The sequence below is a fragment of the Eumetopias jubatus genome, unplaced genomic scaffold, assembly GCF_037043125.1.
Source record: "Eumetopias jubatus isolate StellerSeaLion01/CBP00866 unplaced genomic scaffold, mEumJub1_p1.0 scaffold_9, whole genome shotgun sequence".
NCBI classification, from domain to species: Eukaryota; Metazoa; Chordata; class Mammalia; order Carnivora; family Otariidae; genus Eumetopias; species Eumetopias jubatus.
The window spans coordinates 59839692-59864755 of NW_028274815.1; the positions used below are offsets into that span (position 1 = coordinate 59839692).

Sequence of the window (25064 nt, forward strand, 5' to 3'; positions counted from 1 at the left end):
GGTGAAGCTACAGTGGTATAACAGAGCTCAGCTGTTAATAATAATAATAATAAACTGGTTATTAATCGCCCAAGCTCGAGGAGGATAATGGCAGAACTGGGTGAGGCAGATGAAGCAGAGCTGCAGCACCTGGTGGCAGCCAAACAACAGAAGGCGCATGCAGTTCACTGCACAGGTGTATCACACCTTGGAGCTGTGCTGGGATAAATGTGTGGAGAAGCCAGAGAATCACCTAGACTCTCCCACTGAAAATTATCTCTCTAGCTGTGTAGGCTGCTTCATTGACACTACTCTTGCTATCACCAGTCAGTTTGCCCACACTGTACAGAAAGAACAGGCCATCCCCAGGGAGAGTGACAAAAGAAGCAAAGGACTTGTTATTAAGCAGACTGAAGGGCAGGGGAGGGGAGGTTGTCTTCCCTATGTCTGCTGAAAACAGGCCCAAACCTAGAGGAGTACTTGGTACACTAAATCCTAGTCTAGAAAAGGCAGTAACATTAGCCATTTTTTAGAAAGGCAAAAAGAAACAGAGCTTTGTATTTCTGATCTCTACAGGCAGGGCACTTCAAAATGTATACAAAAGAACAATTTGGTGGAAGGGGAACAATTTATCACTAAATGGTTTAGCACTGAGGTTGTGGCTAAATGTTTCCTCACAAAATGTTTTATTGGTCTTGAAAAACAAGAAGTCACAAAAAAGGGGTGCCTAGCTGGCTCAGTCAGAAGAGCGTGTAACTCTTGATCTCAGGGTTGTGAGTTCAAGCCCCATATTGGGTGTAGAGATTACTAACAAAAATAAATAAATTCTAAAACAAAACAAAACAAAACAAGTCACAAAAGAAAAACCAACACAACTTTATAAAATACCAAAATTCAGTCTTTAAAAAAGAAATAACCATAAATGAGACTTCACTAAACATATAAATTATCCCCCCAAAAGTTACTATTTAAAAAAGACATTCTATGATAATTAAGTTCCAGAAGAAAACCACAACATAGAGTTAATTAAGTACATTAAACAACAAAATTTTCCTAAAGACACATACCAGATTCCAACAGTCCTCAAGGCTTGGGGACCCTCCGTGATTTATGCCCAAATATGATAGGATCTCAATTGTACAAGTAAAGCACTTGTTCTTTTCTTTGTATACGAAATGTTCACCTCAAAGTGTTCTGTGTTCTTTTACCACTGAATTCATGTTTTATTCTTGCAAAATTTTTTATTTCTGTTGAAGAAAAACATTCTAAGAAAAGTAATTAGTTCACTAGTTCATACTCATTTTCTCTAGCTCTGTAGATTTCCATAAATGTATACTGCTTTAGTTACTTCTCTATTACTTCGGCTTCCTCATCTTCCAAAAGTATATTATATTGTATTAATAGAAAAAAGCCAGTGCCTGTACTCAATCACTGATCACCAAATGTAGTTTTTGGACTAAAGAAAGAAGTAACACAGACAAACTAGCAGGAGAAAGCAATTTAAATAGAGAAGGGAAGACAAAAAAACCCACCACTACCACATCTAGTTCCTGAAGAGAGTCCCCAAGCAATCCATACATTATGGTAACTAGAAGTACTATGCCAACGTATATTGAATTCTCACTGTAAAAATTTGATACCAAGCTCTATTTACACTTCAATTCACATTGTTTGGCTACCTTTAATACAGTGGTTCTCAACTCTGGATGAATATTAGAATCACTAACTTTAACGAATACTGATACCCAGGTCCCATCCCCACAGATTCTTATTTAATTGGTCTCAACACCGTCCTAAGCATGAAAAATTTTAAAGCCCCACAAGCGATTCTTATGTGCAGCTATCATTGAGAACAACCGATTTAAAATGACATAAACTGAAGACAGTAATTTAGTTACTTTGGGGTATATCAATACACACATATGCACACACACAGAGTTCAAAAAAGTTGGTCATTCCTCTTGGAAGCAACTCTCAGCATCTTAGAATCATTAATTCTCTCACAAGTTCATTCAATGTCTACATATGAAAATAACTTTGACTTTGTTGCCTATAGATGTTCTAAAAACTGGAAATTTGATATAGTGGAGTACTTCATAAATAATATTTACTTAGAGGCTGACAGAAGTACTAACCAAGGATCCAGGTCTCACAGAAACATTTCCTATAGGATTTGGGCTGTATATTTTATTGCCAGCCTAGGTTGTATTATTGTTTACTTTTTTCTTTACAACTTTTCTTAAGACTATATTTGCAGTCGAAGGATTTTGTGGGTTAAAGAGCAATTTCAGTATCAATGCTGTCGACTACCTTATTTTATTATGAGCATATTTTTTGGCTCCTAAACGTTGGTGTCAATGGTTTTTGGGAAAAAAAATCAATTTAGTGATTTCCATTTTAGTTTTCATTTTACCATATAGTACCTATGTCTAAAGAAAATCATATCTATCTCAGATACCTTCTCTAGAAAATGGGGATAGACTACTTCACCTGTGTAATTCATCAGGTAAGTAAGTGCTTAAGGACTCTCTGACTTCTAAGATCTGTTGATTATATTGTGATAGGTAAACTTCCTAGAAACATCAATGTCCATTTATTTACATACTGTCTGTTGCTGCTTTTGAGCTACAACAACAGAGTTGAGTACTTATGACAGAAACTATACGATTGTCAAGCACAAACTATCTGGCCACTTAAAAAAAAATTTACCAACTCGTTCTAATTGTTCACAAAATGTCCCTGAAGCTAGCTAACATATTATTTGTAGTGAGGTTTAGATATACTGTTGACAAAATCATTCTACACTTAAAAAAACAAACAGTTGAATGCCACTTTGGGTAACAAGATCAAAGAAAAAATTTTAAAGATTTTAAAGTAGATTTAAAAAATCCCTGTGGTGACAAAACCAAAAGACAACCGACAGAATGGGAGAAAATATTTGCAAATGACATATCAGATAAAGGGCTAGTATCCAAAATCTATAAAGAACTTATCAAACTCAACACCCAAAGAACAAATAATCCAATCAAGAAATGGGCAGAAGACATGAACAGACATTTTTCCAAAGAAGACATCCAAATGGCCAATAGGCACATGAAAAAGTGCTCAACATCGCTCGGCATCAGGGAAATCCAAATCAAAACCTCAATGAGATACCACCTCACACCAGCCAGAATGGTTAAAATTAACAAGTCAGGAAATGACAGATGTTGGCGGGGATGTGGAGAAAGGGGAACCCTCCTACACTGTTGGTGGGAATGCAAGCTGGTGCAGCCACTCTGGAAAACAGTATGGAGGTTCCTCAAACAGTTGAAAATAGAGCTACCATACGATCCAGCAATTGCACTACTGGGTATTTACCACAAAGATACAAATGTAGGGATCTGAAGGGGTACATGCACCCCAATGTTTATAGCAGCAATGTCCACAATAGCCAAACTGTGAAAAGAGCCAAGATGTCCATCGACAGATGAATGGATAAAGAAGAGGTGGTATATATACACAATGGAATATTATGCAGCCATCAAAAGGAATGAGATCTTGCCATTTGCAACGACATGGATGGAACTGGAGGGTGTTATGCTGAGTGAAATAAGTCAATCAGAGAAAGACATGTATCATATTACCTCACTGATATGAGGAATTCTTAATCTCAGGAAACAAACTGAGTGTTGCTCGAGTGGTGGGGGGTGGGAGGGATGGGGTGGCTGGGTGATAGACATTGGGTAGGGTATTTGCTATGGTGAGCGCTGTGAATTGTGCAAGACTGTTGAATCACAGATCTGTACTTCTGAAACAAATAATGCAACATATGTTAAGAAAAAAGAAAAAGAAGAAGATAGCAGGAGGGGAAGAATGAAGGGGAGTAAGTCGGAGGAGGAGACGAACAATGAGAGACAATGGACTCTGAAAAACAAACTGAGGGTTCTAGAGGGGAGGGGGGTGGGGGGATGGGTTAGCCTGGTGATGGGTATTAAAGAGGGCACATTCTGTGTGGAGCACTGGGTGTTATGCACAAACAATGAATCATGGAACACTACATCAAGAAGAAATGATGTAATGTATGGTGATTAACATAACAATAAAAAAATAAAAAAAAATCCCTGTGGTGATACCCAATAAATCCAGATGATGTAAGTTACTAAAATCAAAAGGCAGTTTAAGAAATAATAGGAAAATATCAAGTTAAAGTATTTTTTTATTAAAAGTTTTATTTTATTAAAAATTTTATTTTATTTATTTATCTGACAGAGAGAGAGAGAGAGAGCAAGCACACAAGCAAGGGGGGAAACAGCAGAGGGAGAGAGAGAAGCAGGCTCTCTGCTGAGCAGGGAGCCCAACGTGGGGCTCGATCCCAGGACCCAGGGATCATGACCTGAGCCAAAGGCAGACACTTAACCGACTGAGCCACCCAGGCGCCCCTGCTCAAGTTAAAGAAGTATTATAACAGCTTTCTACGAATGTCTTAAAATAGATATGCATGTTTTCATATTCCTGCCCAAATTATAAACACTTAAAGACAAAATGAAATAATCACTACTGCCAAATAAAAAATGAATAGCCTATACAAATGGCTAGTGAAACTTAGATATCCAAGTATACTTAACACATAACACACCTTTGTAATCTGTCAGATTTTTGATCTAGGAACAGTAGGAGGAAGGCCATATATGACAATGGTTAAGAGAATGGACTCTAAGGGCACCTGGGTGGCTCAGTCGTTAAGCATCTGCCTTCAGCTCAGGTCATGATCCCAGGGTCCTGGGATCGAGCCCCGCATCGGACTCCCTGCCCAGCGGGGAGCCTGCTTCTCCCTCTCCTACTCCCTCTGCTTGTGTTCCCTCTCTCCCTGTGTTTCTCTCTGTCAAATAAATAAATAAAATCTTTAAAAAAAAAGAGAGAGAATGGACTTTAGGGTCAGACAAACCAAAGTCAAAAAAGCCAATAGCACTCTTTTACAATTACTGTATAAAAGATTCTCCAAATGTATTTTGAAAAAGAATTATTTTTTTAAAGGAATTACCTTTTAAATTAAAATTAGTGTTATTATGGAACTACAAACACTGAAAAATCCTAAGAAACTTAAGAAAGGAATATGTAAGGGAAACTGACAGCTAAAAAAATGCTCTCATCTGTAGAAAAAAAATAAATTTCTATTATAGGATATAATAGAAGCACTTATTTGATTATCTGAAAATAAATCTAGTTAGCTAATTCAGTGATCTGGGTTTTCTCTTCCTAATTATGGGTTGCTGCTTTTTTCTTTTTTTCCCAAAAGGCATACACCAGGTCATTAAAAGTCTCATCTGGCAGTCATCTGAAGCACAAACTGAATGACTTCAAGAAAAACAATGTAGATGCCAAAATTATCTGCTATAATGACGATGGAAACTGCAAGAAAAAGAGGACTGTTTTGTAACTAATCAAGATCAAATTAAAATTATTTGTGGGCTCAAGGATAGAGATAGCACACTTAGGGTCTTTAGGAACAAATACTGTAATTAAGATACACTGCCAATAAAGATGACTGGGTGAGACAGTTTTGTTCTGTGTTGTTTAATCTCAATTTCTGCTCTTTATTTAGCATCTCTATCACTGCCTTAAAGATTCTGACCAAACGCCAAGAATTCTGAGATCTAACCAAAATGGAGTAGTAGCCAACTTCTGTGCAATCACCTCAATGACCCATTTTGTATTTCTGAGATAACTGCCAGGACCATGAGGCTGGTTTCCAGATTCTATCCAAAACTGGGAATACCCAAATTTTCAGATGATTCCATATCTGAAAAGGGATTCTAGGAAACAGGGTCTTTTCCTATCATTCTTATTATCTCTGCAAAGAAGACTGTTACATAAAATCAATCTGAATAGGGGCGCGTGGGTGGCTCAGTCATTGGGCCTCTACCTTCGGCTCAGGTCATGATCCCAGGGTCCTGGGATCGAGCCCCACGTCGGGCTCCCTGCTCCGTGGGAAGCCTGCTTCTCCCTCTCCCACTCCCCCTGCTTGTGTTCCCTCTCTCGCTGTGTCTCTCTCTGTCAAATAAATAAATAAAATCTTTAAAAAAAAAATCAATCCTAATATATAGCTAACATGTAATGAGAAATATAGTTTACAAAAGGAAATTAAAGTTTGATTTACCTGTCCACTTTTCCCTATTTCCAGCTCCATTATAGCAACAGGGGTGTGAATTTGAGGGGAATGCCTTGACTGCGACTTGCCATCAACTCTCCAACTCAGGCCCCGAAGCCCACTGTCCCAGCGGCTCTGGTTCATGAGGCTCTCTCGAATTTTTGTCTTGTGGCTCTTCCAGAATTTGGAAATGACAGCAGCTTGGTCAGATGTGATCCCACCTTGCTTTTTGGTTTGAGCGGTCAAGAATGCCTCCAGCTGGTTGAAATCCATGTCTGCAGATGCAATAGACTATAATGACAGAAAAAAAAATAAATTTGAATTTGGTAAATAAATAGGAAAAGATAGCTTCTTAACTACAGATCATATTTTGAATGATTATTAATCACTGAATAAACTTTCAAAAAGGTCATCCATGACAGTAATGAGAAAAAGCTCTTTAAAAGAACAAAAATATTCTTTTTAAAAATATCGAGTATCAGAAAATCTACTTGTTAAAAATTCCATGTCACTCAAATTCTATATCAATAACTAGAATCTAATTCTTAAATATTGAGTTCCATGCTGGGAAATAATAAAAAAATAAATAAATTTAAACTAAATAATGAAACAAGAAAATAAATTAATTTATCCGATAAAAATCTTACATAATTTCACAGTGCCTTACAGCCAGGCTTGATTTGATATACTATAACTGTACAATGCCTTGTCCATAGAAGCACAAAGTAAATTTTGTCAAATGAATGCACTATGTTAGCTGTGTAAGTCCACCTTCAAATAGTTCATTCACAGTACTACTCTGAAATTGTATACTATTTTACATTTCTCCATAAATTTTCAAAATTTAATTGCCATTGCTGTTTTTAATTATTTTATTTATTTATTTGAGAGAGAGAGTAAGTGAGAGAGGGTGAGCTCGAGTAGAGGAGGAGCAGAGGGAAAGGGAGAAGCAGACTCCCCACTGAGCAGGGAGCCCGACATGGGGCTCAATCCTGGGACTCCAGGATCATGACCTGAGCCCAAGGCAGACGCTTAACCGACTGAGCCACCCAGGTGCCCCGCCATTGCTGTTTTGAGAACAGTAAGCTGCTACATAAACTGAAGTGGAAAATTATCAAAGGTCTGTGGCAATGGAGCCTTCAAGAGGACAGTGACTGTTAATGGTCTGGTCTCAAGACAAGATTTTCCTTGCCTCTTCTTTGGTATTCCTTTATCCTCCCCTGGCCATTGGGGTTGGCATGAGCTCCAAACCTGACAAATCATAGTTATCCTCCTTTCTTTGGACACAACAGCTGATCCAAATCAATCTCCTAATTTAGAGCAGGAAAAGAAATGGTCTCGCCTCTTGGGGTCATGGTATCAGAAGAGTATGAGGCTAGGATACAGACTGCTCTCTTTGATCTTTTGGCAAAGGCCTGATTGCAGTAAAAAGAATAAAGCCAAGCAGAATTGAGAGTGGGTTCTAAAGGAGTGATATCCCTGCTCTATAATCCCCAAGGCCCTGGTTCCTGTAAACCTTCCTTCAATTCCATATGCTATCTCGGCATCCTTTCCACCTTCAGGTACCAAAAAATTTGATTTACTATTCAAGATAGTTTAAGCTATATTCCTATCATTTAGAACCAACAGTTCTGACTAAACTAGGGCAGTAGCAGTGAGAACAAAGGAGTGTGAAGACAGTATACAGGCATAGTATAGGCAGGGGAAGTAGGACAGGGGCTGACAGACAAACATACTGCCTTTCATTCATCAATTAATGTAAAAAAAAACTATATGATAAATACAACAATGTTTGATAAAGATATTTCACAGTATAATTCAAATAAACATCATCATAAACACCCAAATTCTCTAAGCCACTCAATAGAAACATCAATTTGTATAATATACTATAATTAAGTCAAATTATTTCTACTAGCAATTTGCTTCACAATATCACATCACAACATAGATGATCATATCATTCTTTTCCTCAAATCATATGAAGATGTCTATTTTGATATAACCTCACCTGTGACAATTTATTTTGGTTGGGTCCCAGTCAATAATATATTGAACTGGGATCAATTCATCCAAATTTAGAATAATCAGAAATTAAATAAGGAACTGATTGTGGTTAGAGTTCAAAGTCATCAATTTTCATTTATTCAAGAAATATTTGAATAGCTACCATGGAATAGACACTGTTCAAGGCATGCCACCTCTATCCACCAGGAGCCTCAGTTGGCAGCCTGGTACTCACTTATTCCTGATTCTTGCCCCCTCCTCCACAACTTGAATTAGTGGTTCTCAACACTGGCTGCACACTAGAATTACGAGGTACATTTTTTTTTTTAAGATTTACTTATTTATTTGAGAGAGAGAGAACTTGAGTGAGCAGGGGGAGGGGGAGAAGAAGAGGAAAGAAGAATCTTAAGCAGACTCCACACTGAGCACGGAGCCCCCATGTGGGGGCTCAATTCCATGACCCTGAGTTCATGACCTGAGCTGAAACCAGGAGTCTGATGCTTAACCAGCTGTACACCCAGGCGCCCCATGAGGTACATTTTTAAAATATCAATGCCCAGACTCTATCCCAGAAATTCTGATTTCTAAAAATTCTAAAACAGGGCCTAGGCAGTGGCATTGTTTAAAAGCTTCCCAAATCGTTCTAATGAGCAACAAAGGTTAAGAACTAAGCCTACAACATTTTGATCATCAACTTCTACTGATTCTTATATCTGAAATAATTCTCTAATAATGGGTCCCTTCTGCTCTGTCCCTACTACCCAGTATTGAGTACCCAAGAGCAATCACTCTCTTGTACGTAAACTAGGCTTCTACCTTGTACCTCCTCAACTCTATCTTCCATACTCCACCAAAGTAATCTATCTAAAATGTCAGGGCACCTGGGTACTCAGTCCGTTAAGCCTCCAACTCTTGATTTTGGCTCAGGTCATTGTCTCAGGGTTGTGAGAACGAGCCTCACTTTGGGCTCAGCACTCAGCGCAGAGCCTGCTTGTCCCTCCCCTCTGCTCTTCCTCACACTCTTTCTCTATCTCTAAAATAAAATCGTTTAAAAAGAAAAAAAATTAATAAAATGCCAATAGGATACTATCACTTCCCTGTGTTAAGGTTTCCAAGAGTTGGTTATTACCTGCTATAGTGGTTATCAATTGTAAAAATTCCTGTGTAAGTTATAAGTTACAAATAATGTTATTATTGGGTGCCTGGGTGGCTCAGTTGGTTAAGCGACTGCCTTCGGCTCAGGTCATGATCCTGGAGTCCCAGGATCGAGTCCCGCATCAGGCTCCCTGCTCGGCGGGGAGTCTGCTTCTACCTCTGACCCTCTTCCCTCTCGTGCTCTCTATCTCTCATTCTCTCTCTCTCAAATAATAAAAATCTTTAAAAAAATAATAAAACAAATATTATTAGTAGTAAAAGAATTAAAGTTTGTAAAATTTATTTTTATAAACATAAATTGGGAGGGTTTTCAAGGTTAACTTTATATTAACAATTCTTGCCTCATTTTGTTTCCTTGAATAGAAGAAAAAAAGAAAATTACAAACACAAGAAACCTACATCAGAATAAATCATGCATTTTACTGTTAAGTGTGTCACAGAGGAATAAAATATTGAAAACTGATCATCTAGGGTAGTGGTCCTCAATAAGGTAGTACTGCCCTCCAAAGTAACTTGAAAAATGTTGGAGCTGTGTTTGGTTTCATAGTGATTGGAGTGCTTATTGGCATCTAGTGAGCAGGACCTAGGAATGCTAGGCATCCTATAATGCTCAAGAAAATGAGCCGGCAAACTTTCTGTAAAGGTGTTATTATATATTCCTCTTTTTTTTTTTTTTGGTCCAACTCTAAAAATATACAAACCTAAGATTCTTAGCTCATGAGCTATACAAAAATAGTCAGTGTGGCTCTGGAATGTAGTTTACCAATCCCTGCTCAAGAACATCCCACATAACAAACTGACTCATGCCCCACGTGACTTGGTAACATCCCATCTAACATTATGTGGAAAAACCTGTTTATAATTACCCGAACCTAGAAATTAATCTTTTTTCTTTTTTCATAAAAAATATTTTGCAGTTTTAATAAATACCAAATTTTATAGGAATGAAAGTAATATAATTTGTACTTTAGTTTGGTCAGAACTTTACAAACAGTTGTTGAACATTTTGGAAAATCTCATTACCAATGGCAATACCAGTTAAAATATCTGAATTATCAATACATCTATATAAGTCTGTGTTTATTGTTGCACATTCACAGGGATTCTACACATAGGTACAAGTATATGTTTGATTCACTATATGTTCTAATGCAGTAATGCTTGAATATATTTTAAAATACATTATTTCAAATTATTTTCTATATTTCAAATTATTTTCCTGTCAATTATTTTATTATAAATTGACTTTATATTAGATTTATGTCATCATGTTGATTTGTTAGAAATTATGCATGTTAATTTTATTATATATGAATTATAATTATATATAAATTCTATTTAAGAATAAATAAAGGGGCATTAGAAAATATTTACTATAGGGCACCTGGGTGGCTCAGTAGGTTAAACATCTGCCTTCGGCTCAGGTCATGATCCCAGGGTCTTGGCATTGAGTCCTGCATCGGGCTCTCTGCTCAGTGGCAAGTCTGCTTCTCCCTCTCCCTCTGCCCTTCCGCTCGTTCTCTCTCTCTAAGTAAATAAATAAAATCTTTAAAAAGAGAGAAAACATTTACTATAGAAAGGAAACACTGGACATAATAGGTTTGAGAACAGAACATCTTAGTTGCTGTTCCTTCAACCCCTTTTGTTGACACTACCTTGTTTTCAGGCTTTAACACAGATGTTACTTTGTAGGCTGCATAGTAAATTAGTGGTATTTGTCACAATGTAGGGGAACTGCCAGGCCCATACCTCACTCGAACGTGTAAGCACTTTTAGAGGGCACAGACCTTGTCCCACTTGTTTATCTTTAATCTCTAGGTCCTAGCGTAGTGACTGGGTCCTAGCTAGTGACTGATCACAGAGTAGGTGATCAGTAAACATATGATGAATGAGTGAATCTGGACTCCCAAAAACCTGGTCTTGACTACTCATTTGACTGCAGGAAAATCTTTTAGTCTTGTTGCACTGGGTTTCCTTATTTACAACATAGAAATATAGAATATGACAATTTTAAAACCTGGCTACAATATTCTTGACCCCTCTCCAACTGAAAGTTAAGAGCTGTGTGACTGGCTTGTCCAAAGGTCACGGCAATTCCAACTAAAGTTGACCCCTCAATAACACAGGGATTGGGGCACTGACAGCCCCAGCACAATCAAAAATCCACATAAAACTTTTGATTCCCTAAAAACTTAACTACTAATAGCCTAAAGCTGACTGGAAGCCTCACCTTCCCAGTAACATAAACAATTAACACATATTTTGTATGTTATATGTACTATATACCATATTCTTACAATAAAGTAAGGCAGAGAAAAGAAAATGTTATGAAGAAAATTCTAAGGAAGAGCAAACACATTTACAGTACTATACAAAATCTGCGTTACCCACAGTAAGTAGACCCATACAGTTTAAACCCTTGTTGTTCAAGGATCAACTGTATATGACATTCTGGAAAAGGTAAATTATAAAGTTAAAACAGTAAAAAGATCACGGTTGCCAGGGGTTGGGGGGAAAGGAAGGGATAAACAGAACACAGAGGACTTTTAGGGCAGTGAAAATATTCTATATGATAATGTAATGGTAGATACATTACATTATACAAATGTATAATGATACATTTGCCAAAATCCATTAAATGTACAACAGCAAGAGTGAACCCTAATGTAAACTATGGACTTTGGGTGATGTTGGTTCATCCACTGTAACAAATTCACCACTCTAGTGCAGGATATTGATCGTTGGGGAGGCTGTGCATATGTGGGGACAGGGGCATATGGAAAATCTACACTTTCTGCTCAATTTTGCTGTGAACCTGAAACCACTATAAAAATTAAAGTCCTTTAAAAAAAAAGTTCAAAAAAGATTATGGCAGAATGATGCTGTGTCAATTTTCTGGCTCAGGTTTTAAGAAACTGGCAACTTCCATTTTGTCCCTTGTAAGAGATTTGCTTGTAGAACCCAGGTACTAAGCTGTAAGGAGCTCATACAGACTATCTCATAAGGACTCTGGCCTCCAGCCCTCAGCCTATCACTAAGCTTCCAGCCAATAGCCAGCACCAAATAGCCAGTTAATGATGCATTTTGGGAAGTGGATCATACAGCCTCCCGTTGAGTAAACACCTTATGAAAAGAGCCTTCCCCTCTGAGTTCTGCCTAAAGTTCAGATTCATTAGCTAAATAAATGACTGCTATTGTTTTAATAAATAAATAAAAGGGGCGCCTGGGTGGCACAGTCAGTTAAGCATCTGACTCTTGGTTTTGACTCAGGTCATGATCTCAGGGTCATGAGACTGAGCCCTACATGGGGCTCAGTGCAGAGTCTGCTTGAGATTCTTTATCCCTCCTTCTCTGCTCCTCCTGCTCATGCTCTCTTTCTAAAATAAATAAATAAATCTTTAAATAAAATTAAATTAAATCAAAAAATAATAAACAAATAATAAATAATCAACTGAACTGAATGATGCCCTTTTTTAGTAAACTGCTCATTAGCAAGTATATTACTTAAGTAATTAAAATTAAAAGGCTAATATTTGAAAATGGGAAACTTTGATATTAATCAACCCCAAAGCATTTTAGTCCTAAAGCAATCTATTGTATTTTAATACTTACATACAATTATTAATCTCTTCTTCCTGCTTGAAAGCAAGAGTATTTACAGTTGGCACTAAAGATTAAACCACAGAGAATTCCTATTATTCGCTGGTAGACAAAACATAGCTTTTCCATTGAGCTTCTAGTTTATTAGAGTGGTATTTCAAACAAAGGCTCAGTGCTTAAAACAAACACAGATAAATGGTGTTTAGTGAAATACATACTTTCATACAATGTAAACTTCATATATCAGAGCAAAGTGATTCCATATTATCACCTAATATGAATGCTTCAATGACACACACTTCTGCCTTGAGTTTTTCAATAAAAATGGCAACCTCTCGGGCGCCTGGGTGGCTCAGTCATTAAGCGTCTGCCTTCGGCTCAGGTCGTGACCCCAGGGTCCTGGGATCGAGCCCCGCATCAGGCTCCCTGCTCAGCGGGAAGGCTGCTTCTCCCTCTCCCATTCCCCGTTTGTGTTCCTTCTCTTGCTATGTCTCTCTCTGTCAAATAAATAAAATCTTAAAAAAAAAAAAAAAATGGCAAACTCTCTGAAAAATAAACCAGAAAACACCTTTAGAAATTACTAGGTTCCAGATGCACTTGTTCTCATTTTTAACTAAGAAACTTCACACAGCAAAACTAACCAAAAAGTAGAGTTCCCACATACCCACAATTCCACCCATGCACATAGAGCTTTCCCTACCATCAATATCCACATCAGTGTGGTACTTTGTTACAAAGGACAAATCAGTACCAACATATCATTATTAACCAAAGTCTATAGTTTACATTATGGTTCATTCTTGTTGTACATTCTATAAGTTTTGTCAAAAGTATAAACAAGTATAGTTACACTGCTCTAAAACCTCTGTGTTCTACCTCTTCATCTCTCCCTCCCTCCACCACCAAAACAATCTATAAATGTCAATTAGATCTAGTTAACTGATTGACCTGTTTGGTTCAACTATGTCCTTATTGATCTTCTGCCTGTTGGATCTATTATGAATAGCAGGGTGTTGAAGTCTCCCAACTACAATAGTGGATTTGTCTATTTCTCCTTGCAGTTCTACCACTTTCTGCTTCATGTATTTTGACAATGTGCTGCTAGGTGCATACATGTTGAGGAAGATGTCCTCAACATCTTCTTGAAGATTTGACCCCTTTATTATTACGTAATGTCCCTCTTTATCCATAACAATTTTCCTTGCTCTAAACTCTACTTCAGGGGTGTCTGGGTGGCTCAGTCAGTTAAGCGTCTGCCTTCGGCTCAGGTCATGATCCCAGGGTCCTGGGATTGAGCCCTGCACTGGGCTCTCTGCTCAGGGGTGAGCTTGCTTCTCCTTCTCCCTCTGTCTGCCACTCCCTCTGCTCGTCCTCTCTCTCTCTCTCTGTCAAATAAATAAATAAAATCTTAAAAAATAAATAAACTCTAGGGTGCCTGGGTGGCTCAGTTAGAAGTCTGCCTTCGGCTTGGGTCATGATCCCGGGGTCCTGGGATCGAGCTCTGCATCAAGCTCCCTGCTCAGTGGTGAGTCTGCTTCACCCTCTCCCTCTGCCCCCACCCCCCCTCTTGTGCTCTCTCTCTCAAATAAATAAAATCTTAAATTAATAAACTCTGCTCTATCTGAATTAATATAGCGACTCCAGTTTTCATTTGATTAGTGTTATCATGGTATATCTTCCTCCATCTTTTTACTTTTAATCAATATGTGTCATATTTAAAATGGGTTTCTAATAATCAACATATAGTTGAATCTTGTTTTTTTCATTTACTCTAATAGTCTCAGTCTTTTAATTGGTGTAAAACACATATGGTATAAAAACTGATACAACTGCAAAGAGAAATAGATGAATCCACTATTATAGTGGGAGAATTAAACACCTTTCTATTGGTAATTAAAAGATCCAGTGGGCAGAACACAGTTTAAATAAACAATACTATCAACTGGATCTAATTGACATCTATAGAGTACTTCATCTAACAACAGCACAATACACATTCTTCTCAACCTCACACAGAACACTGACCAAGATAGACCACTTTCTCAGCTACACAACACACCTTAATACATTTAAAAGAATAGATATCATACATGTCTGGGGTGCCTGGGTGGCTCAGTCAGCTAAGCACCTGCCTTCAGCAGAGGTCATAATCTCAGGATCCTAGAGGAGAGCCCTGTGTTGGGCTCCCTGTTCAGCAAGGAGTCTGCTTCTCCCTCTCCCTCTCCCACCCCCCACCTCCGGCTCATACTCTCTCACTCTCAAATAAATAAATAAATAAATCTTTTTTAAAAAAAGAAATCATACATGTCTGCTCTCAGACAACAATGGAATTAAAATAGAAATCAGTAACAGAAAGGTAGCTGAAAAATGCCAAAATAGTTGGAAATTAAATAACACACTTTTAGTTAAGATTTTATTTATTTGAGAGAGAGAACACAAATGAGAGAGTGCGTGCGAGCAGGGGGCAGGGGGAGAAGGAAAGGACAAGCAGACTACGGGCTAAGCACGAAGCCCGATGTGGGGCTTGATTCCAGTACCCTGGAATCATGACCTGAGCTGAAGGCAGACACTTAACCGACAGAGCCACCCAGGTGCCCCAAATAACACACTTTTAAATAACACATATGTCAAAGAAATACCAAAAGAAATTTTAACATATTTTAAACAAATTTAAAATGAAAATATCTAAATTTGTGGGATCCAATGAAGGCAACTGTTACAAAAAAATTTATAGCACTGAATACATATATTAGAAAATAAGAAAAATCTGAATGAATAATCTAAACTTCCACTTTAGGAAACTAGAAAAAGAAGAGCAAATTAATCCAAAGTAAGCAGAAGAAAAGAAATAATAAAAATTAGAGCAAAAATCAATGAAATTGAAAGCAGGAAATCAACTGAGGAAATGAATTAAACCAAAAGCTAGTTCTTCAAAAAGATCAATAAAAGTAATAAACCTCTAGCCAGGTAAACTAAGAAAAAAAAGAGAAGAAATAAATTACTAACATTAGAAAAGAAAGGCCATCATTAACGACCCCATGGATGTTAAAAAGATAATAAAGGACTATTATGAACAACTATATGCCCACAAATTTGATAACCTGGAAGAAATGGAACAGTTTCTGGAAACTCACAGTCTACAAAAACACAGGAGAAATGAATCATCTGACTAGGCCTTCGTCTACTAAAGAAATGGAATCAATAATTAATAACTTTCCAAAACAGAAAGTACCAGGTCCAGATCAGTTTACTGGTGAGTTTCACCAAACATTTAAGGAAGGAATTATACCAATTTTCTACACTCTTTCAGAAAATAGAAGCAGAAGGAATAGGTCACCTTTGTGGCTCAGTTGGTTAAGCATCTGCCTTCGGCTCAAGTCACGACCCCAGTGTCCTGGGATCGAGTCCCGCATCAGGCTCCCAGCTCCATGGGAAGTCTGCTTCTCCCTCTGCCTCTGCTTCCCTCTCTCTGTGTGTCTCTCATGAATAAATAAAATATTTTTTAAAAAACACAGAGAAGGAATACTTCCAAACTCATTCCATGAGACAAGCATTATTCTAATACCAAAACCAGACAAAGATGTTATAAGAAAAACAGCCATAAACTAGTATCTCTCATGAACATAAATACAAAAATCCTCAACAACCTATTAGCAAATCGAATCCAATAATGTCTAAAAAGATTTATACACCACAACCAACTGGGATTTATGCAAGGATGGTTCAATATTCAAAATTCAATTAATGTAATCCATCATATCAACAGGCTAAAAAAGAAAAATTATACGTTCACATCAACAGATGCAGAAAAAGCAACAACAAATGCTGACAAGGATATGGAATAACAAGAAATCTTACTCATTACAGGTAGAAATGCAAAATGGAATATCCACTTTAGATGACATTGGCAGTTTCTTACAAAACTAAACATATTCTTACCATACAATCCAGCAATCACACTCCTTGGTATTTAACCAAATGAGTTAAAAGCTTATATCCAAATAAAAACTTACACATGGATTTTTTTTTTTTAAAGATTTTATTTATTTGACAGAGAGAGACACAGCAAGAGACGGAACACAAGCAGGGGGAGTGGGAGAGGGAGAAGGCTTCCCGTGGAGCAGGGAGCCCAATGTGGGGCTCGATCTCAGGACCCCAGAATCATGACCTGAGCCAAAGGCAGACGCTTAACGACTAAGTCACCCAGGTGCCCCTACACATGGATATTTATAGCAGCTTTAATCATAACTGCCAGAGCCTGGAAGCAACCAAGATATCTTTAGTAGGGGAATAGCTAGATAAACTGTAGTACATCCAGACAATGGACTATTATTCAGTACTATTAAAATAAAAAATAAATTTAAAAAAAGAGCTATCAAGCCATGAAAAAACATAAAAGAAACTTAAATGCATATTACCAAATGAAAGAAGTCAATATGAAAAACCTTTATACTTTATGATTCCAATTATATGACATTCTGGAAAAGGCAAAACCATGGACACAGTAAAAAATCAGTGGCTGCCAAGGGTTCAGAGGGAGAGAAGGATGAATAGGTGGGGCACAAGGGATTTTTAGGCAGTAATAGTGTTCTGTATATTGTACAGAATCTGATACTATAAAGGTGGACACAAGCCGTTATAGGTTTGTAGAGATGGAATGTACCAACAAAATGTACAACACAAGGAGTGAACTCTAATGTTAACTTTAACTTTAACTGTTAACTTTAGTTAATAATAATGTAATCAACATCAGCTCATCAATTGTAACAAATACACTACACTAATGCAAGAAGCTAATAATAAGGGGATACTGCATGGAGAAGGACTGTGAGGGGCTGTAAAGTAATTCTCTGTACATTCCACCCAATTTTTCTGTATAAAACTGCTCTAAAAAGTAGTCTGTTTTTAAAAAATGATTGACAGATACAACATGCATAAATTTTAGATATGCTAAAATAAGTCAAACACAAAGAGTATAGATTGTATGATTCCATTTAGGAAGTTCAGTAAATGAATTAGAGTTATATCTATCAACATGGATAGAGTACAAACAGAATGCTGAACAATAAAAAAAGAAGGCAAATGCACAAACACATAAAGTATGATGCTATTTATATGAAATTGTTAGATGACAAATACTATAAATTTAAAAAATATGTAGTAAGACTGTAAAGTCATGCATGAGATTGTTAAACACAATGCAGGATACTGATTACTTCAGAGAACAGGGAGAATGAAATCTGAGAGATACAGAGAGGGCTCTAATAGGATCTATAATTTTCTTTGTTATGATTTCAATAAAACTTTAAAAAAATAGAAAAAGTTGTGAAGACAGGACAGAGTTTCAATACACCAATTTCCCAGTTTATTAACATCTTCTGTTACTATGGTGCACTTATGACAATTAATGAACCAATGTTGATACATTATTTTAATTTAAAAAAAATATTTTAAGCATGGAGCCCAACATGGGGCTTGAACTCACGACCCTGAGATCAAGACCTGAGCTAAAACAGTCAGATGCTTAACCAACTGAGCTACCCAGGCACCCCAATACATTATTATTAACTACAATCTATATTCATACTTTCTTAAGTTTTTTTTTTTTAAGTTTATTTATTTTTTTAGTAATCTCTACACCCAACGTGGGACTGGAACTCACAACCCGGAGATTAAGAGTAGTCTGCTCTTCAAACTAAGCCAGCCAGGCACCTCCACAGTTTATTTGTTTTTTGGGTTGTTTTTTTTTTAAGATTTTATTTTTAAGTAATCTCTACACCCAACATGGGGCTCAAACTTACAACCCTGATCAAGAGTTGCATGTTCTACCTACAAGACAGCCAGGTGCCCCGCATACTTTCTTAGTTTTGATCTAACATCCTCTTAATGTTCCAAGATCCCATCCAAGTTATATTACATTTAGTCCTCATTTCTCCTTAAGTTCAAGTGGCTGTGATAGTTTTTCAAACTTTCCTTGTTTTTGTTAACTTGACAGTTTTGAGGAGTACTGGTCAGTTAATTTGTAGAGTGCCCTTTAGCTGGAATCTGCCTGATGATTTTCTCATAGTCAGACTGGGGTTATGGGTTTTGGGGAGGAAGACCACAGAGGTAAATTGTCATTCTCATCACACCATATCAAGGGTACATGCTATCAACGTGGCTTATCAGTGTTAAAGACACCTGGCTGAGGTAATGTTTGTCAGGTTTCTCCACTGTAAAATAATTTTTCCAACTTCCTCCTCTTTGGAAGGTGTCACTATGAGAGGCCCACAACTTAAACAGAAAGTTATGATCTATCTCCTTAAGGACAAAGCACCTACATAAATCATGTGGAATTCTATATGAGCCTATAATGTTGTAAAGTATATAAAAAAAAAGATTAAAGGCCTTTTGCCTCCCGTTCTTCCCCAGCACATACACAAACAGAAAGAAAAATATCAAAGTTGTTATCACTGTTAAAATTAGAGAGTTTTTAAATTTTTTTTCATTTTTTAGCACTTTCCAGATTTTCTTTAATGAGCATTTTCTACCTAGATAATGAGATTTCTTTTACTTTACTTTTTTTTTTAAAGACTATTTGAGAGAGAGCATGCACTCGAGACAGAGAGAGAGCGAGCAAACGCACAAGCAGAGGGAGAAGCAGTCTCCCCACCGAGCAGGGAGCCCGATGCAGGACTCAAATTCCAGGACTCTGGGATCATGACCTGAGCTAAAGGCACACACTTAACCGACTGAGCCACCCGGGCACCCGGATTTCTTTTACTTTAACCATGCCTATTGTCATTATAGTCATTATAATCTAAGAATTACTAATTTCTCCAGTTTTATTCCCTATCAAAAATATAATAAATCTAGATCAATATGAATGGTTCTGGGAGCACCTGGGTGGTTCAGTCAGTTAAGCGTCTGCCTTCAGCTCAGTCATGATCCCAGGGTCCTGGGATCAAGCCCCCATGGGGCTCCCTGCTCAGTTCGGAGCCTGCTTCTCCCTCTCCCTCTGCCCCTCCCCCGCTGCTCATGCTCTCTCTCTTTCTTTCTCAAATAAATAAAATCTTAAAAAAAAAAGAAAAATCTTAGTTTTTATGACCAAGAAGAATAAATACTAGGGACATGAATTCAATGACCCAAAGTACTATTTTTTAAAAGTTCACCAAACATAAGCAGTAAATGCAACTTCACAACTTATAGCTATTTTTAATGAACTAGACAAATATTGCCAAAGATAAATAATAAACTTCTAGGATAAGTATCTTGTTGACTAAAATACAAGATGACCTCGAATTTAGGTAATTATATTTTCCCAAGAATGAAAAAAAAATTAATTATAGGAAATTTTCTTCGTCATGGTCAGTACTGCTATTAACTCATAAATATACTTAAAAAAAAAAAGCAGAAAATCCTCAACCACAAATAGTATATTTATAACCACAAATAGTAAATAACTAAGTCTTCTACCAGTCGTATTATATGTGGGGTTTTTAATACTATAAGGAAAAAAACATTGCTGGAATAATGCGAGGGAGTTGTTTGAATAAATGATAGTTATTTCTTTAGTGGCTACCTTGTGTCTAAGAAAAAAAGAATGATTATTAATTAAGATAACATATGAAATATAAATACTTGCTTCTCCAACCACTTAATGGGAACAGTAATTAAGGATTTCAAAAAGCTATGCACTCCCCTAATCTCCATTAAGTAAGTAAACTGGAACACATCATGCAGATTTAAATTCATCATCACTTCTGAAGAAAACAGACTGACAAGCATAGAAGGCTACCAAGTACTAACAATAGTTCACCCCCATAGAAACTACTCATGGTAACCAAAAACAAATCTTTACTTGTCAACAGTTCTGTCAAGGTCCCAAGCATTTGCTGATAAAATGTGTAGTTAAGCCTATAAACTACAGAATGCTGCCAGTTGTTAGCACAAAGAAATTGAGACCTTGAAAAATTAAAGCAATTTGCCTCCAGAGACAATTAATATTAGCTTGTTAGTAAAGGGTCTTAAAGAGAATGATTTTTCTCCTGATTTATTCCATCAGAATTTTTTGTCAGAAATATATATCTACACAATAAAAGACCAAATATCAGGTAAAAAGTATGTAGTTGCATTTCTATAATCTCCTGAAATAAAATTTATATAATGAGCTAAAGCAAGTAAAACTGTCTAAAAAAGTTTAAAAATTAGCATTTTCTAAAGCTCTTGAAAATTGTTTTACTTTTTTTTTTAAAGATTTTATTTATTTGAGAGAGAGAGAGAGAGCACGGGCAGGGGGTGGGACAGAGGGAGAAGCCGACTCCCTGCCGAGCAGGGAGTCCACAATGGGCTCAAAACCAGGACCCCAGGATCATGACCTGAACCCAAGGCAAACACTTAACTTACTGAGCCACCCAGGCACCCCGAAAATTTTCTTGTTTTAAAAAACTAAGTACTTCCCTTGAAATTGTTTATGCTGTTATTTTAAGTAGAACCTGGTCCAAAACTTAAGTAAAAACAGTCCAAAAGAAAAGCAACTCAGTTTTGTCCTTTACCTTCAGTAAATTAGTGAAATCTGATTTATTGCTCTTAATAGTTAATTAGAAAAAGGTTTTGTGGCTTCAAGCATATTTCTCTTGGCTTCAGTTTCCATAAAATTAAACAAAAGGGATGGTGTTAAACAATCTCTGGGTACCCTCCAAATATTAATGTTCCATGCTGCTATATCTATAGACTGAGCTATATAAAATTATTAGTATTCAATGGTTTTTGACTTACAGAAATGGTAATTTGAAATGGCTCAAATTACTAAATCTCCTAGGTTTTATTCCCTCCTAGGCACTATCTCTGACATCAATTTTTTAAAGTAGAGCAAAATGTTTAAAAGCCAGTAATGACAGCTGGCTCCCAGATGCCATTCAGAACTGAATATACTTTATTAGAATTTTTTAGAGCGGGGAAAGGGAGAAGGAGAGAGAGAATCTTAAGCAGGCTCCATGCCCAGCACAGAGCCCCACGTGGGGCTTGAGCTCACAACCCTGAGATCATGACCTGAGCTGAAATCAAGAGTCAGCCACTTAACTGACTGAGCCACCCAGGTACCCCCCAAATTTTTTTAAAGCCTATTTTATCCTTGAAGAAAAAGATGATAATCTGATATGGAAACCCTCCTAAATTATTATTCCACAATTCAGTTTTGAATATTTGCAGACTTTGTATTAGCCCATTCGGTTTTATGACATCTCTTGGTTATCACCGTATAATCACTATCACTGAGTTTCCACCACCTATCAGGGCCAGTCCTAAGCTCTCAAATAAGATAAATAACATATGAACCTGCCCTTGAAGAGCATTCAATCTACTGTGTTAATGAAAAGCATCCTTGGCTTTCCCAATTTGCCAGAATATCTAGAGCAATGATGGCCAACGTGCAACTGGCAAACCAATGCCAGCCCACAAACTTCATTACCAGTCTTCTCTGATGTGATTATAGAAACGGATAGTAAACATTTATAACTTTTGTGCTAATGTGATGGTAATTTTATGAATTTTGTGCCAATTAATCTAATAAAATAACTAGAGCTTATAATTTTATCTATTTTTGGTGAGAAATTTAAAAATGTTTAAAAACAACACACACATGTACACACACACACACACACACACACACACACAACTTGTCCTTAATGTACATTATTTAAGAAGCACTAAGATTGGTCGGGGCCGGGGTGGGAGCTGGTGCAGGAAGGGAAGGGTCAGTCCAAGATGGTCCAAGATGGTGGTGAAAGAAGGTCCTAAGCTTAGCTCCTCCCACAGACACACCAAATCTATATCTACATATGGAACAATTCCCTGTGAAAAATAACTGAAAACTAGTTAGCAATTTGAAAAATGCCTAGATGATATGTGAAGAAGATTCATTTGCTAATCTTAAAGCATCTGCTGGAGAGACAGGATAAAGCTGATAACTCTCTTTAGAGACAGAAGTGCTGGAGGATGTCATTTTTGCATTCTCCCTCTGTCCTGCTGGGACAAGTGGGTATGCGCTGATGCGGCACCATCCCACTACCTTGCTAAGGCCAGTGGGAGCAAAAGGGTGCAGCACTTTCCAGATCCCTGGCAGGCGCCAGTGGGCCCCAACTGTCATGGCATTCTTCCACTCCCCTGTTTAAAGCCAGTGAGCTTGGGCAGCTGCAGCACTCCCCTGCTCCCTGGTTGGGACCAGCAAGCACAAATGGTCATGGCATTCTCCCACACCCTTGCTAAAGCCAGTGAGTGCAGGTGGTTGCAGCACTGCCCCATTCCCTGACTGGGGTTGACAAAGTGCAAGTAAGTAGTCATGGCATTCTCCCACTGCCTTGCTAAAGCCCTAAAGCTGGCGGGGGCACAGACAAGGCACTCTTCCCGATGTATCACTGAAGCTGGTGGGCATGTAGTCAAGGTATTTTCCTTCTACCCTGCTAAAGCCAGTGAGCTTGCCCTACTCCCTATGCTCTCCACCTACTCCACTAAAGCCGACAGGCACATGTAATCCACTGAGGGGACACCCCTTGATCATCTGGCCTTGGTGGCCAAGGGGGTTTGTGTTTGTGGGCTCCACAGGACTGCAGTAATCAAACAGTTCTTGGTAGTGTCCAGGGCACTGTATAAACAGCAAACAAAAACATACCCCCATTCTTCCTGAGAAAAAGGCCCCCAGTCTTCCTGAAGCACTAGTTCAGCGCTTCAGTCTGAGCAGGTTCAAGTCTGCCACACATTCTAGAAACTACTGAGGTCCTCTCAGAGAATGTAAGACAGGAGACACTATCTTTGCATACTCCCCTGGCCTCACTACAGCTCAACAATACCTCCCAAAAAGATTATACACATATCTGGAAGCCTGATTTTTGCATCTATCTCCCAGGGGACACCTCAAGATCTTCTGGTCTAAAGGCCAGCAAGGTTTACAATTATGGCCCCACAAGACAGTATATATTCTCAGGCTGCTGCCTTAGGGTCTGGTTTCTTATCAGCCTGAAATTAGGTGCTAAATAAGATCCCTCCTGTTGGAATACTGACAGATGCCCCTGGAACACCCTCAACAATGGGGACCTATCCAGAACAAATCATGCTGCTTAGAAAACGACAAAGGTTCAAGAGCAAGGGAAAGGTTGAACAATAACGTTCATCATCTATAAAAGTTCACTCCTCCAAGAAAGGCAGGGGTAGCTGTTTTGTCTAATACACAGAAACACAGAATCAAACAAACTGAGGAAACAAAGAATATGTTCCAAATGAAAGAAAAGATAAAACCTCAGAAACAGACCTTAAGAAAATGGAGAGAAGTAACTTACCTGATAAAGAATTCAAAGTAATGGTTATAAAGATGCTCACAAAACTTGGGAGAAGAATGGACTAACACAGTGAGAACTTTTACAAAGTGACAGAAAATGTAAGAAAGTACCAAACAGAAGTCACAGAGCTGAAGAATAAATCTTTAAAAAAAGAAAGAAAGTCATCAAACCACGAGGGAAAGAAAGCAAAATAAGAAGAAAGGAACACAGAGGAACTACAAAATTGTCCAGGAAACAATTAACAAATTGGCAATAAGTACATACTATGAATAATTATTTTAAATGTAAATGGACTAAATCTGCCAATCAAAAGACATAGAGTGGATGAATGGATTAAAAAACTTTTTTATATGCTGCATACAAGAGAGTCACTTCAGATGTAAGGATACACACAGACTGAAAGAGAAGGGATGTAAAATAATATTCTATGCAAACAAAAATAAAAAGAAAGCTGGTGTAGCCACACTCAAATGAGACAAAATAGACTTTAGAACAAAGAAGTACATTACATAATGATAAAGCGATCAATTCAATAAGAAGATATAACATTTGTAAATATATATGAACCCAACATAGGAGCACTAAAATGTATAATACAAAAATTAACAGGTCTAAAGAGACAAACTAACAGCAATACAATAACTGTAGAGGACTTTAACACTCCACTTATATCAACAGATAGATCAGCCAGACTAAAACATCAGTAAGAAAACATCAGCCTTAAACAACACACTAGACCAAATGGACTTTAAATAGATATATATAGAAAATTCCATCTAAAAGCAGAACAGGGGCACCTGGGTGGCTCAGCTGGTTGAGCATCCAACTTGGTTTTGGCTCAGGTCATGATCTCAGAGTCATGAGATCAAGCCCTGCTTCAA

General features: G+C 37.5%; 1 protein-coding gene and 1 pseudogene across 3 annotated transcripts in view; one reads left to right on the forward strand and one right to left on the reverse strand.

Annotated features, from left to right (window-relative positions):
• Window positions 1-25064, reverse strand: part of COMMD1 (copper metabolism domain containing 1) — a 251331-nt gene that overhangs the window by 150122 nt on the left and 76145 nt on the right. For all 3 annotated transcript variants that reach the window (XM_088026520.1, XM_028089713.2, XM_088026519.1), the window contains exon 2: window positions 6119-6400. In XM_088026520.1, the coding sequence (XP_087882646.1) occupies window positions 6119-6400 (282 nt within the window). The remainder of the gene's footprint in view (window positions 1-6118; window positions 6401-25064) is intronic.
• On the forward strand, window positions 88-433 carry LOC114198300 (mitochondrial import inner membrane translocase subunit Tim8 B pseudogene; annotated as a pseudogene).